Genomic DNA, 15,609 nt, shown 5'->3' with positions numbered 1-15,609 from the left:
TACCAGTCTGATTTGGCCTGCCACAAGTAAATAAATGGAAGAACAAAGAAAATTTTAGCAGGTCTCATTTGCATGAATGAAGCAAATTTGGTTTTAACCACCTTCACATCCTGGTAGGAACTGTATTTAGCCACCTCCTGTCCAGCTGCCTTCCTGCTCCATCCTTCCTGAGGCTAACTTTGCTGCAGACAGTCACTGAGTTGCATTAGTCCTTGGATTAGTCCCTTGAGACCCTGATTCTGAGGCTGGAGGCTGCTGATTTACACCTCCCAGATTGCAGCTGGGCATGGCTGGCAGTGCCAGCTCACAACCCCACATTCTGCAAATTTGGGAACCCAGGGAACATGATGGCTGATCTGCACTGCCAGCTGTTCTACTGCAGATTTCACTCTTTGCTCTGGACTGTCAGCCAGGCTGGTTTTATGCTGTACAAAACACACTTCCATAATACTGGCTCTGTATTTTCTCTTAGTCTGCTTGCCTGGCTCCTATCACAGCTTCTCCTGTGAAGGAGCAGAATGGAAGTTAAGACTTGCAGTCCTGCCTGAGGCAGCCTGCATATCCCTGCTGAAGAAAAAACAGGCAAATGGGAGAGCAGAAATCATCTTCAGCACCAAATAAAGTCATGGTGATTCAATATTTCAAAATGTCTAATTTCCAAAGCTTCTATACCCCCTATGCTCCCTGTCTTTTGTGGAGAGAAAGCTCTTTAAGGCAAGAGTTACCTGTATTTAGCACATTCTGCATGGTGGTTCCTTATGTAAACACAGCTGATCCTTCTAGTGACTGTGATTCAGGATCAATTCCTGGTTAGACACATCTATAACAGTTGTTTTGTTCCTCCATCCTCTCACTGTGTCTAAACCCCTCTGGTCTCTGTATCAGAGATAAGTCACAAAATAATAAGCTCTACAATAGAAATAAAACACATTCCTCCCCTATACACACACAACCCACCAAAAAGACCCCCATAACCAATCATCATTCTTTGTTTTGTTTATAAGGTGCCACACAGCATTTCTTACAACAGCTCCAGAATGTAGGAGTTTCTTCTTAGGCATTCAAAAGAAAAAAAATTCTCGCTCACAAGGAAGGGTGTATCTCCAAATACAGCCTGTCCCACATGATGGATTAAATGAGAAACATGGTAAAACTGCTGATGGAGGTACCTGTGATTTCACTTCTTCATCTCCTCACCCTCACCTCCTGACTAGTTATAGCTGGCACTTCATGACAGTTGATTTCCACCTCAAGGCAAGAAGACGAAGGTTATAGCAAAGAGTAATAACAAAAGGGCTATTTTTAAATCTCCAAGGGCAGATTCCTCTTTTGAGCCAGAGCTCCATGCATTGCACTGTGGGCATGAACTATCTGGGAGCCAATTTTATCTCTGAGCTTTGAGGTCAACCAATCCGCAAAGTACTTGGAGGAACAGCTGCAGGACAAACCTTAGATGTGCCATTAGCATAAGGTCAGATACCCCTACCATCCCCAAAAGACAAGGTCTAAAGATAAACAGCTCTGCCCAGCTGCCCTCATCCTACTGAGATGTCTCAAAATTTTTGAGTCAACAAAGAGTTAGGTGCCTCTGAAGGCCTCCCAGAAGGGCAGCTCATAAGACTTTAATTCATACTTCTGAGTTAGGCACATAGATTTTCTTGAAGTTGTCAAAGGTGCTTTCCTTTCCCAGCTGAATATGATGGAGAAGTTGGCACCGGGGTTTGGAGCACGTTTCTTTCAAGTACCTGAAGCTTAGACACAGGTCCTGTGCTTAAATTGGGCAAGCTGCAGGTGAGCTGCCAAGGAGGTAGAAGACAATTCCTTCCACCTTTGCTGCTACCAAAGAAACCCACATCAGAAGTTTGTTATTGTGTACTTTTCTGTACCAGTAGGTTCTCATAGACCCAGATCAACTCTACTGATCCAACAATTTCTAGAACATTGTCAAGTCCTGAATAAGTAAATACAGCCACCACCTTTTTATTTTAAGAAAAATCAAAACTTTAAACAATTTCCCTTAGAAATATATTCATCTTCTCTACACAAATCTTTTCTTAAGATGCTAAAAGTACCAACTATGAGCAGTAAACCATCTTACTGGGAAAAACCATCACATCTGTGCATATTTTAAAATTATTTCATGTCCCTACAAACCACACTTCAGGGATGCAGCCTGAGGCACTAGAGGCCACGTTGTCACAAGCCTAGTGATAAATTAAGACTGGAAACACAGGAGACCAGTGCTGATGTCTGAATTCTGAAATTACTCAGGTGAGGATACTCTCACTAATTGGAATAGACATAATCTCTGCCACAGTCTTAGGCTGCTTTCCCCAGCAGTATCACCTCTGCCCTATTTAAATCAAATCTCTGCTGGTCATCAAGGTCTCACTCAAGTCCTTCTGTTGATCAGGCACTGAGAAAACCAGGACACTAGCACCATTTGGGTCAGATTAAAAAGGAGATCTAGAGATATGTGTCATTAGCAGAGGGGTGGCGTGATGTCTCAAGCTGCCTGTATCCCCAGGTAGCTTCTCAGACTTATTACAAATCCATGGGATTTGTAAGCAAGCAACCACATCCATGTGGGGAAGCAGGACTTGCATGTGAGGTCCCCTCATTTCAGAGCAAAGGGAGAAGAGCAGAACTCACAAGTATTGCCAGCCCACTGCATTAACGTTTCTAGAGAAGCCAGAAAAAAAGTCTTCTACCTTGCAGGACTAAATAAAATAAAAAGCAGTAAATCAATTGCACTTCAGCTGTTTCTAGGAGATGAAAATTCATCCCACATTAAGTCCAATTTCTGAATTATAACCATAACTTCCATATCCGTAGATACCAAGATGGTGTGAGCATTCCCAGGAGTGCCAGAAAGATCAGGGCCATGAGCCACCACTTTTAGCCCTTCACACTGCAATTGAGATTGTATCTCAAATATTACTAGAAAGTAATGCCTGAATTAGGCATAATGAGAAAAAACAAAAGGAGCAAATCAAAACCAGAAGGAGCACTTAAACTCTGTTTTATTCCATCATTATAAGGGCTTACATCAGAAATACTTGCTTCCTATCTATGCAAGTGTTAAAAAGATAATTTGTGCAGCACAAGTTCTAAGCAAAGCTTTAACAGAGCAGATGATGAGGAAAGGTGAAAAAGATCCTAACCAATTCGAACTGTCCTGGAATTTTACTGTAGAAATCCAACTTCAACATAATCTTGCTTTTGGTGTTTGTTTTGTTTTGATTGGGTTTGGGGTTTTTTTGTAAGATTGTGATAAATTATTGTTTACTCCTTCATTAATTGCTCAGAAGTTAGCAAATGTAAATTAAGTACAGAAGTACAGAAGGATTCTAGATCCATCAGTATTGGTGCTTGAGATGAAGCCTTTCTTTGAAGCAATTGTTTAGTACTGAAAGACTATTTGTACCTTAGGGCAGCAAGAAAAAACAAAGAAAGTGAGAAACCAGAAGAGGTCAGGTGCATTTCTCTATCATTTGAAGAAAGGAGAAGTGGGAAAAAGAAAAACCTAGAGAGCAAAAGGTCACTGAGAGTGCATTGTAAAGCAGTGAAATGTAAGGACAAGAGCAAACAGCTCTTTTGATTAAGAACTTTGTGTGAATAGAGTTAAATTACCAGGTGTTCCTCTATCTTATTTGAATAATTTTTTTGGAGAGCTGAGGAGCTGACTTTGCTCTCCTTGCCTGCAGTTATTTCAGCTGGACATGTTGTCCTCACATCTCAGTTTTCATGCTCTGTGTTCTCCTTGTCTTTCATTCTGACTTTTCTGAGCTCTGCATTTCAGTAGCACATTTAACCTGATCATTGAAAAGGGCAGTGCTCTGGATCTCACATGCACATTCAAATAGAATTCAGTAGAACCTTATGGGAAATCAAAAGTAAAACTTCATATGATAAATTTTACACATGAGCAAATCTTCTGATTTAATGACAAATCGAAGATGATTAATGGTACCTTCCTCTTTTCATTGAGTTAGCATGAGAAGTATGATGGCCTCAGTAACCTTGTGGTGTGCTTCACCCCAGCCTCTTGGGTATAGCAAGGCAGTTCAGATGTTGCATGCTTGTGGAAGTGACTCACGTTACAGGCAAGGAGATGGTTTCTCCCTTTAAAAACCAAAAAAAGGAAAAACATGTGTGATTATTAATATCTGGTCTCAGTTTTTAGACACTGATAATCTTCTCAGGCATTCCATTCTAAAATTCATTTAAGATAAAAAAGAAAATGTCATTTCTCTGTCCTTCCTGAGACACTGCCCTGAGTCACTCTTTCCTTGGGATGTGGCCATCAGGTAACTGCTTGTAGGACTATTTTATCCAAGCCTATAGATCCAGGGAGGAGCTACCATTCACAAGGACTAACAAAGATCTCCGGTGGCCAAGGGAAATAAGCGATTCACAGCACTGCAAGTTAAGCCCTTTTTTGTGCTACATAGATAGATTAGTCTCCTTTACTTGGCTTAGTGAGACCACAATTGCTTGAGAATAGTGGTCATATCAAGTCATTTTAATTGGTCTGAGGGCTGGAGTGCCTTAGAAAACCCAGTAAAACCATACCCATAAGAACATCTTGCTCTGGTTTTTTCCACAAGAAGGACACTGGTGCTCATACTACTCCGGACTTCTAAGAGGAATTGTAATTACTGTAATACTAACTTCCTTATTAGTTTTTAGCTTTCCTTCTTAACTGGTTCTGTATAGACAGACCATGTACTGGATAGACCGTTTCAGTTGGAAGGGACCCACAGCAACTGCCTAGTTGGACTGCCTGACCATTTCAGGGCTGACCAAAAGCTGAAGCATGCTGTTAAGGGCACTGACCAAATGCCCCTTAAACACTGACAGGCTGGGGGCATTGACCACCCCTCTAGGAAGCCTTTTCCAGGGTTTGACCACCCTTGTGGTAAAGAATTGCTTCCTATTGTCCAGTCAAAATCTCCTCTGGTGCAGCTTTGAATCATTCCTACATGTCCCACCATTCCTATCTCCCAGAGAGTAGAGCTCAGCACCTCCTTCCCCCCTTCCCCTCCTCAGGAAGCTGTGGACAGTGAGGTCACCCCCCTCAGCCTCCTTTGCTCCAAGTCAGACAAAACCAAAGTCCTCAGCTGCTCCTCATAGGACTTGCTTCCAGCCCTGTCACCACCTTTGTTGCTCTCCTCTGGTACATTCAAGGATCTTCTTAAATGGTGGGTCCAGACCTGCACCCAGTGCTCAAGGTGAGGCTGATGCAGTAGGATAATGCCCTCTCCTGACTGGCTGGTTGTGCTGTGCTCAATACACCCCAGGACGAGGTTTGCCCTTGGGGCTGCCAGGGCCCACGATGGCTCACACGGAGCTGCTGCTGACCAGCACTCCCAGATCCCCTTCCACAGGGCTGATCTCCAGCCATTGCTCCTCCAGCTCATACTCGTGCCCATGATACTCCATCCCAGGAGCCAGATCCAGCACTTGGACTTGTTAAATTTCATCTTATTGATGACTGCCCAATGCTCCACTCTATCCCTCTGCAAGTACTCTTGTCCCTCAAGTGAGTCAACAGCACGTCCCTGTTCCATATCATCAGCAAACCTGCTAATGGGGCATTCAATTCGTGGCCCCAGATCACTGACAGATACACTGAACAGCGCTGGCCCTGGAACTGATCCTGAGGAACACCGCTGGTGACCGGTCACCAGCCAGATGTAGCCAGATGCTGATGCCTCACCCTCTGCCTTCCTCCTGCTCTGGAACAAGGGGGAATGCTTTATTGCTTATTCCAGGCATTTGCTCTCTGAGAAAGTCCAACCATGCACAGAGAACCTGCAGTCAGTAGAAATGGCAATTTCTATTCAGAAAATCACCTCACTTTCCTTTCTAGCCTAGCTATGGGGAACAGATGAAAAACAAGCTACAGCTGTGATATTTTTGAAGTTGAAAGCTTGAAATGAGCAGGGCACAGGCCCCTGGGTCAGGCTCTTAATGCTTAGTCTGCTACTCAGTGAGGTGAGACGATTATATAATCTTTTGGTACCTGCTGCCCACCCCCCACCCCTGAAACTTCTGACAGAGGAACCAACTTTCAATTCTGAACACGCCGATTCCCCATTTACAGAATTAAGGCAGGAGTTGGACGGACGTGGTGAAACAACTCGTGTGAATCCTTGTGCTGTTGCGACTTGAGTAGATGAATAGAAGTCATTTATTTGTGTAAAAACAGGAATCTGTTAAGAACAACATATGGGCAGCAGCAAAATATGAAAATTAACAGGATGTTGCTACTTAGCAGAAATTTTTCACAAGGCAGCACTTTACTCTTTACATGATCTGTTTTTCCAAATAGCTTCAAACAATACTTGTTTAAATATTATTTTCAGGATAGGCTGCCAAAAATGCAAAGAATTGTTTTCTAGAGGGAGAGAATTTGCGTTTTGAAGGAGAGAGAGGATTTCTCATCTCTTCGATAGATCCTGCCCTTGCACCATCTCTGCGTGATTAGTAACACCATCAGCTCTGCAGCATTGTGAGTGCTCAGTGTAGGAAAGGAAACGTGACTGAAACAGTAAAAGTGATGTATGGGGTTTGTTTCAGAGAAAAAGAGACCTGGTACCAAAATGTCTTGTGTCAAGGTGCTGGCTTCTGTTCCAGAGATGCAGGTGTCTCATTTGGCACCATTGGGTGAGCTGCCTACCTTCCACATCACTGATAACCAACAGGAAAGTCATGGCCTAGGATCACCAGGATCCCATAAAAATTACTCTCTGCTTTCCAAATTTCCACACTAATTTTATTAGGAAGTTAGACAGAAGTCTTGGAAATTATCTTGCAAATCAGAGGAGTCAAAACTCAAAATGAATTCTTTTCCCTAAAGGGGACGCAGTAGTGTATAAGGCACCTACAACAGAGAATAGAAATGCTGAGCTACAGAAAAGCTGACGTGAAAGACTGAGGTTAAAAAAAGTCAAGATCTTCAGTCTAAGCTGCTGGCTCTTGAAATGCAGACACAAACCAGAGGAAACTCTTCTGCCAAGTAAAATGACTGGGGAACATACCAACAGAATGATCTGAAAAAACTGGCATTTTTAAAATCATGGAAGAATGAACAAAAGAAATTAAATAAAACCCTGCAGTCAGAGTGGTATTCTCACCCCAAAGTTTGCTCTCCATTTGCATGCTGACTATTTGTAAGGAGTTGCAGATTTCCTGATTACCAAATTAAAAAACTGATGTTGAAAAGGAATATTTTCTTTATGAGCCTCTAAGGGTTTTTTCATCTCATTTTCCAACATGGAACCTATCAATTAAATACTTGAAAAAAAAAAACCACCCCAAAACCTTGAGATACTACTGAGCTGATTTAACTGCTCAGCACCAGCAAAAAAGTTTCATAAAACATGTCAAGTTGGAAGAAACCCATCAGGATGATTGACTCCAACTCCTGGCCCTGCACATAACACCCCAACAGTCACACCATGTGCCTGAGAGTGTTGTCCAAACACTTCTTGAACTCCATTTGACCTGGTCCTGTGACCACTTCCCTGGGGAGCCTGTTCCAGTGTCCAGGCACCCTCTGGGTGAAAAACTTTTTACTGATATCCAACCTAAACCTCCCCTGACTCAGCTTCATGCTGTTCCCTTGGGTTCTGTCACTGGTCACCAGAGAGAAGAGGTCAGTGTCTGCCCCTCCTTTTCCCCTCACAAAGGAGTTGTAGCCTGCAATGAGGTCTCCCCTCAGTCTCCTTTTCTCCAGGCTGAACAGACCAAGTGACCTCAGCAGCTCCTCACATGGCTTCCCCTCCAGAACTTTCACCATCATCATGGCCTGGATGGTCTCTAATAGCTCAATGTCTTTTTTAATATTGTGGCACCCAAAACTGCCCCCAGCACTCGAGGTGAGGCCGCCCCAGTGCAGAGCAGAGTGGGACAATCCCCTCCCTTGCCTGGCTGGTGATGCTGTGCCTGATGCCCCCCAGGACACGGCTGCCCCTCCTGGCTGCCAGGGCACTGCTGGCTCACGTTCAGCTTACCATTGACCAGGACCCCCAGGTCCCTGTTCATGGGGCTGCTCTCCAGCCTCTCATTCCCTGGTCTGTACTCAGCACCAGGGTTGCTCTATCCCAGGTGCAGAATCCTGCAACATACAAGTTGGTTGTAAAGGAATGTGTTTGTTTCAATTGTTACACATCAGTTGTCTATAAAACACTCATTTACTGTTGTCATCTCTCTCTGTAATTTCTATAGGTTATTTTGGCCACCTAAACCAGCTAAGTTCATATTACAGGGACAACCTGAATTTGAATTCAGAAAAAAATTGTAGAAGACCCTGGTTCTCTAGGTGTCAATGCATTTTAATGTGGATTTATAATAAGCATTCTAGGCTACTTTCTAATCCTCCAAATATTATCAATAATAATTTTTAATGTATTTAACTCCAGGAATTAATTCAGTGTGAGCACTGAGAATATCTCTGCTTCACTTTTGTATGGACTACCACACATTCAACACAGGACACTTCTTTTCAGCATGAACTAGAGGGAAAAGTCATCCCTTCTGTGCTGACACACACCACCCCTGTGAATATAGCTCCAGAATTGAAAGCAACCCACTTCTCTCAGTATCTTGCAATTCTGCTTACAGCATAACACTTCAATGCATTTCTCCCACCATTGCTCACTGCAGCATCTGTAGAGGGACCCCAGAACATGAGTTTCTCAGTTTGCCCCCAAACCCACTTTGCACTCATTTGAGAACAAGCAAGGCCTTTTCAAAATGAACGGATTCTGCATGGCATTTATAGGCAAGAGATGATGCTCCCTCTTCTAAAAGGGCTGCTGAGTGCTTTAGGGTGGCTGTTACTATAAAAATATTCCATATGAAAAACCACCATATGGTTTTCTAGAAACCTGCTCCATCCCAATGTGGCACTCTGATATTTCATTGCTCTGTCTGCTTCCCTGTGTGACATGTGCGGAATCTAAGAAGTTGCTTGTGTGCCTATTCACGCCTCCATTCAGCTCTGTGCCTGCTCTCCTTCACTTCCTCCAGCATTTAACAGTGTACACTAAGGAGACATGTATGGCATTAGGAGATATTTCTCCCATTGAGCTACTTGGCATTTGCCTTCTAGTTGCCTGGCATCAGGGAATTTTTCTCAAGGACAGCTTTGCACAAGTAGCTGTGTTAAGCTCTGCCTATACTGCTTGAGGATAGAGATACAATATTCCAGAGTTTGCTTTGGAGCAAGGATTTGGAGATACATTAAGTAATGAGAGGTTTTAATGGATGCCTTGAAGGCTCTAAAGCCAGAGAAAGAGAAGAAATGCATAATTCCATATCTCCAGCTTAACTGATGCCCTTCCCCCTTTCAAAAGGGACGATATTAGCAAGTTGTCTAGTTTAAGAGCATCAGTTCATGGAAGGAGTCAGTACATACCACTGAGGACAGAACAATTGCAGGGGAAAGAACCATTCCATCTGTTCATGAATGTAATTCCTCTGTTTTCTGTTCCAGCTCATCCTTGCCACATGGGAAGGCGGCTACAACTTGCAGTGCCAGAACCTCCACAGTGCAGGGGAGGCTGATATCCGGGTGAGAGACGAAAGCAGCTCAGCCCTCAGCATCCACAGCAGTCATTCCCCTCCACATCCCTGATGCAACACCTCTGCATTCATGGCAGTTAGAAGGATGCTCTCAGTAACATCTCTAACATCAGGGTTTTAGTCAGGTTGCCTAACAACTGGTAGAAAACAAGAAGTGTTACATTTTTTGATTCAATATAGGTGCATCCTTGCAGAGGAAAGCAGGACAGGAAGCATTTTGAAAAGCCACATATCAAGACCTCTAGTCAAAATAGTGTTGCCTATTAAAACTGAGAATTACATAATTTAAAAACTTTGAACAAAAATCAGTCATCTAAAATGTAACTCTTGTTGGGCAGGAGCAGGATTTAAGCCCAACTATAAACTCTAGAAAACTGCAGAGACATTTTGCTGGCTTGACTCATCTGTAGTTTCAGCCCTTACTTCTGCATCACAGTAATTCCATGTATTAAACCCTTTGTTATTCCCCACATCAGGTTTACTTTCCAGATGACATTAGACCCCAAGGACAGAAAGACTGGTTAATGTATATAATTTTCCCCAACTCTCAAAATTTGTCTGTGCTATGACAAGGAAAAAGTCAGTTAAATACCTTTTTCCTCCTCAAAGAAATGTTTTTCTCCTTTATGTTTTAACTGTCTTTAACTGTCCTAGGGCACATCCTGAGCTCTGATAAAACATCTCTACTCTAGAGGAGAATATATTTAATTGCATTGGGTATCAAATTTAGATTTTTCAAAAAAAATAATCTGGCAGCAAAATCTGTTCAGTGTCAAGAAATTGGTAGCACCCTTAAAAAAGCCCCCCCCCCCCCCAAAATAAAACAAAAACCCACAAAACTATATCTTTGAAAAAAAAACCCAGAACAATTAGAAAACCCTTCCTCAAAGTTTATATTTCTTAAATTACATTTTGACAATTATATATTTACACAATTGCATAAAAGATGATGTGTGTTTTTTAAAAAAACTGCTTCATTAAGAAGCAAAATAAAATTGAAGCCAGAGCTCATGCTTCTCCTTCAGTAGTATATTAGTGTCTTCTGGAAAATTGCATGCCTAGGGAGTGAAGTAGTACAGCAATATTTAAGCACTTGTATGGACAGAGATTGATCTCCTGCTCCTTTGTTCTTGCTTGTACAGGTAGCCAAGGTGCTGTGGTGGTATTATTTCTCCAAAGTAATTGAATTCACGGACACTATCTTCTTTGTACTGAGAAAGAAAAGCAGCCAGATCACCTTCCTTCATGTGTATCACCACGCCACTATGTTTAACATTTGGTGGTGTGTTCTGAACTGGATACCTTGTGGGCAAAGTAAGTCTTTGTTAGCTTCATCAGCTGGGGTCTAAGTCAGCAGCAGCTGGGGAGGAATCACATCACCACACAAAGGAATTGTGTCACTGTGCAATATGAGATCACCTTTAGGGTTCACAGCCTTTCAGAACTGCTGACCACCTGCAGAACACAGGAAAATTAAAAGCATGGTTAAAAGTTCAGACCAAAAATACCAGTGTTAGGCCCTAGATTTTCCAGTTAGCTGCCACAAGCTCATGTATTTACTTCTCTTCAAACCTCTTTTAAGCATAACAGCACTGAGTAGCACACAAGAGCCATCACATACGAGACCTACTCCAAAAGCAGATGCAGGGAGAATTCATGACCCTGCTAAAGCCATTACCAATCACAACAAATTAAATCAATGGCCCTTTTACAAGCTCGACTTCCATGTGCATCAATCTGTGCTTTAGCAAGATACTTTACTTACATAGTCACTAATTAATATACCAGTTTGAGTCTGTTCTGTTTCATATCAGAATACATCCTTAGGAAATTGTTGTAAAACTATCATCATCTTCCCTGTTGAGGAAGGGATCAATGATGCCACAGGCTGGTCACTTGCATTTATATAAGAAGTCCAAACAGCAGAGAACTACTTCAGCTGTCTCACAACATGTGCACTTTTCCAGGGCTTCACACAGCCAGAGGCCTCCTGTGGCGCTGCTTTCAAAGTTGAGGAAAAAAAAAAAAAAAAAAAACAAACCACCAGTTTTCTTGAAACCTATTAAAGGGAGTCACCTCAGTCCATTGTAACATTTTGTAAAGAAACTTGTTTGCAAGTCTTTTTCAGAACCAAAAGCAGAATTCACATTTGTTGGCACTTGCTGTGGACAGCACAAAATCAAAGTAAATCACTGTTACAGGCAGAAACAGGGATCATAGATTTCATAGCAGTTAGGAGCTATTTCTAGAGGTATAAGCAAATCAGTGGGGGTTTGTGCTTTCTGATGTATGTGAACCTGGTCCCCACAATTTGCACTAGTACTACACTACTGTAATTAAATCGGTAGCTACGTCATTAATCAGTGGCAAAATCAGGACAACTGGTGAGTCCATCTTGTAACTGAAGCACTGCCATCAAACACATGAGCACACTGCACAGAGTAGTGCTGCTACTCCTCCATAGCCTGTGAAGTACAGAGGATAATTAACTTCCTCTAGAATTAGTATTCACTAAATGAATACTAGTGAATACTAGTATTCACTAGTAAGAGTAGCAAGGTATTATCTGGGAGGAAATTCTGTAAATGTGCATCTAGCAGAAGACCCAAAGAACAAAACAAGAGCGATGATCAAACACAGGCACAAGAGGCTGGTTTAATTCAGAGTAAAGCCCTTGCTACTGCATCAGACAGCAGGAGTACAGGTGTCTCCCAGGGCCCTAAGCTGCATACTAGCAGCAAAGTCATCCACAGCAGTGTTCAAAGCTTGCAGGAATAATAGAAAGACTCATAGCAAGAAGAATTTTAGGAGAGGGAAAAAAAATAGCCTGTAAACTACAGAATAGAAAAAAGTGGAGGAGAAAAAAAATACGAGATAATAACAGAATATTCATCATGAGAAAAAACCCTCTAGGAAGTATCATTTGGTTTTTCAGTTGTCCCTAGGAAAGCACCTCTACAAATCAGGAAAGTCTTTAGCAAGAAGTAAGCATGAAAGGAATATTTACCATATGCAAGAGACATCACAAGCAATAATATCCTCTCTCACTTTTTAGCAGTTCATATTTAAGTTGGTTTTTTTTATTTTCCCTGATGGATTTTTATAGGTTTCTTTGGACCCACTTTGAATAGCTTTATCCACGTGCTCATGTATTCTTACTACGGACTGTCAGTCATCCCTTCCATGCGCAAGTACCTCTGGTGGAAGAAATACCTCACTCAGGCACAACTGGTATGTATCTGTCTTACTCTCATTTCTAACTACCAAAAATCCTTCAAAACACGAGAGAGGACTAAATGAACGATAGGTAGATATTGTTATTTGCCAGTTAGAATTGAAGTATAATGGAACTATCATGGGGCAGAAGTCACTAGTGCAGCCTGATATAACTTAATAAAGAAAATAATGTTCAGAAGTGTTTTCTGTACAAAACAAACAGTAGAAACTCTTCAGTCCACAAAATTCTATTATTTTTGAACTATTGCATAGAAGATGACTGCTCCTTAATTGTGGAAGAAACTTATTTAAAAGTCACAAAAATTGTCCGACAGAGCCAGCTCCAAGGCAGACCCTCCCCACTGGCCAAAGCTGAGCCCATCAGCAAAGCTGGGGGCACCTCTGTGGTATTATATTTATTAAAAGGAAAAAAATATTGCACAGCAGCTAAGAAACATGAGAGAAACAGCCCTGCAAACACCCAGGTCAAAGCAAAAGGAGGGAATTAGGGCCAAAAAGTCCCCTACAGCCTGTGGTGAGGACTCTGGTGAAGCAGGCTGTTCCCCTGCAGCCCATGGAGGTCCACAGGGGAGCAGAGATCCACCTGCAGCCCATGGAGGACCTCTTGCTGCAGCAATGGACACATCTGCCCTGAAGGAAGATACAGCCAATGGAGAAACAGGTTCCTGTGGACCCATGGAGAGAGGAGCCCACCCTGGAGCAGGTTTGCTGGCAGAATCTGTGACCCCATGGGGAGTCACAGATTGAGCAGCCTGTTCCTGAAGGACTGGACCCTGAGGAAGGGACCCACACTAGGGCAGTTTGTGAAGAACTGGAGCCCGTGGGAAACACACGCATTAGGACTCTCTCCCATGGGAAGGACTGAAGCAGGGAAAGACTGTGAGGAGAAGGGAGCAGCAAAGCCAAAGCAATACAGGCTGACTACAAACCCCATCCCCCTGAAAGAGGTTTTTAATTTTATTTCTTGCTATCCTTCTGTGTTATTAATTGTCAATTATTGACCTTAATCTTCAAGTCAAGTCTATTTTGTTTATAACAATAATGGGTAAGTTTTATAAATTATCATCCCTGCCCTTCAGACTTCTAAAGCTATTGCCAGGAGTCTTGAGAGTTTCCTCCTGTTTCTACCCAGCAACAGAGACACCAGTTGTACCTGTCACAACAAGGTCTGGAAGATAGAACAACACCTACTAAATCTGAGAGGGGAGAAAAAAAAAAGCTTCCCTTTTGTCAACTAGGCCTACTTTTAGAAACCTCTGACCCCTTAGGGCTTTATTTAATTTCACAAGAGCACCATTTTAACTTAACTCACAATACATTCAGAGGTTAGAAAGGGATAGTTTTCAAGAGTACTCAAACTTTCAAAGAGCAGGACTAGGGGACATTGCTGTATCTGATTCAGCTAGCAGTGACCCTTTCTCAGCAAATACTCTTGCATTACCTTCACTCCACAGATCCAGTTTCTGCTCACTATTGTGCACACACTCAGTGCGGCTGTGAAGCCATGTGGATTCCCATTTGGCTGCCTCATGTTCCAGTCCTCCTACATGGCCACACTGGTCATTCTCTTCATCAACTTCTACATTAAGGTAAGCAGTCCTCTCTGAGAGCTCTCTGACAAGGGTAGGGAAAACAGAACTTTTTGGATACCAGTCTGGGTGGACTCAGATGTAAAATGATCATCAGTGCTTAAAATATGTTAGTATTAAAATATATATGTCACTTAAGAATAACAGATACAATCATGTCAGAGAGAGTTATTTAGCAGTGATGACCTCCTCATTGCAGCTCAGCTCTTCTGCACTTGTATAACAAGTCAGGTACTGCATTCAGTACACAGGAGGTCAAATTTGCTTTGGTGGGCAAATTTTTGAGTCTTTCTCCTCCTTAGGAGAAAAAAAAAAAAAAAAAAAGAAATGAACAGCTCTGTCTCTGCCTTGTTTACTTCAACATCTTTTAGCAGGGGGTGCTCTAGCCTGCCTGTATACACGAAGCTTTTAGTGTACAAGGCTTGAAATCTCTTTCGATACTGAGAAGTATTACAGTAAGACTAATAAAGTAACATCACCCACAGCAGCAAAAAGACTGCAGCACCATTAATGCCATCAGAAGAAAATATATACATCTGCATTAACAAACACCAGAGAGCTCCATTTACAGTTAACCATAAGTAGTGGTTTGGAGGCTCTAAAGGAACCCAAGTGTTTACTTTGGATTTTGCTTTTACAGACATACCGGAAAGCACCTTCAAGAACAGCTATAAAGGAAACCCCTGTCACAACAGAAATCAAGAATGGCTTCCATAAGGACTACTTTGCTGCTGCCAATGGATTGCAGAATAATAAGAAGGCACAATAAGTATAGTGTTTCCTATGATCTTTTTTTCTAAAGAGAAAAAGAAGAAAAAAGACTGAATTACAAGCTTTAGCTTAAAACCTATTTGATTACATTTATCAGTTCTTTGTACCAGACACTTATTAATGTACTGCTATCTAGGTTTTAACAAAATGAGTAGAATTACTTGTCTTGTCAAAGATCACCATCAGAAAAAGAAAGCCAAGATATTTCTCATATGAAAAAGAAAACCTTTCTGATCTCTAATGCTGACACAAAAACGCCTTATGAAACACTTGATGGATAAATCCATCAATGCCTTCAAAAGGTTAGGACTCTGTTCAGACTAACAGGGTGAGCACTTTCTGGGCATGTGAGAGGTCTTGAGGCAAGGCTTCACAATGCACCCAGTGCATCCAGCTGAACTGCAGCCAAGGTCAGGAA

At 42.1% G+C, this 15,609-nt stretch overlaps 1 protein-coding gene across 2 annotated transcripts in view; it reads left to right on the top strand.

The window, feature by feature from the left end:
- ELOVL2 (ELOVL fatty acid elongase 2) overlaps nt 1–15,332 on the top strand; it is a 35,705-nt gene extending 20,373 nt beyond the window's left edge. The window contains exons 4-8 of one of the 2 annotated variants that reach the window (XM_017730645.1): nt 9,506–9,583; nt 10,737–10,908; nt 12,701–12,825; nt 14,286–14,420; nt 15,061–15,332. In XM_017730645.1, coding sequence (XP_017586134.1) covers nt 9,506–9,583; nt 10,737–10,908; nt 12,701–12,825; nt 14,286–14,420; nt 15,061–15,189 — 639 coding nt within the window. In that variant the 3' untranslated portion in view covers nt 15,190–15,332. The remainder of the gene's footprint in view (nt 1–9,505; nt 9,584–10,736; nt 10,909–12,700; nt 12,826–14,285; nt 14,421–15,060) is intronic. The other variant, XM_008630879.2, reaches the window with a different exon arrangement.
- Nucleotides 15,333–15,609: the final 277 nt, after the last annotated feature.

Source organism: Corvus brachyrhynchos, unplaced genomic scaffold (assembly GCF_000691975.1).
Source record: "Corvus brachyrhynchos isolate BGI_N302 unplaced genomic scaffold, ASM69197v1 scaffold43, whole genome shotgun sequence".
NCBI classification, from domain to species: Eukaryota; Metazoa; Chordata; class Aves; order Passeriformes; family Corvidae; genus Corvus; species Corvus brachyrhynchos.
Note: the sequence above shows the minus strand (reverse complement) of the source record. Positions and strands in the feature narration are given on the sequence as shown.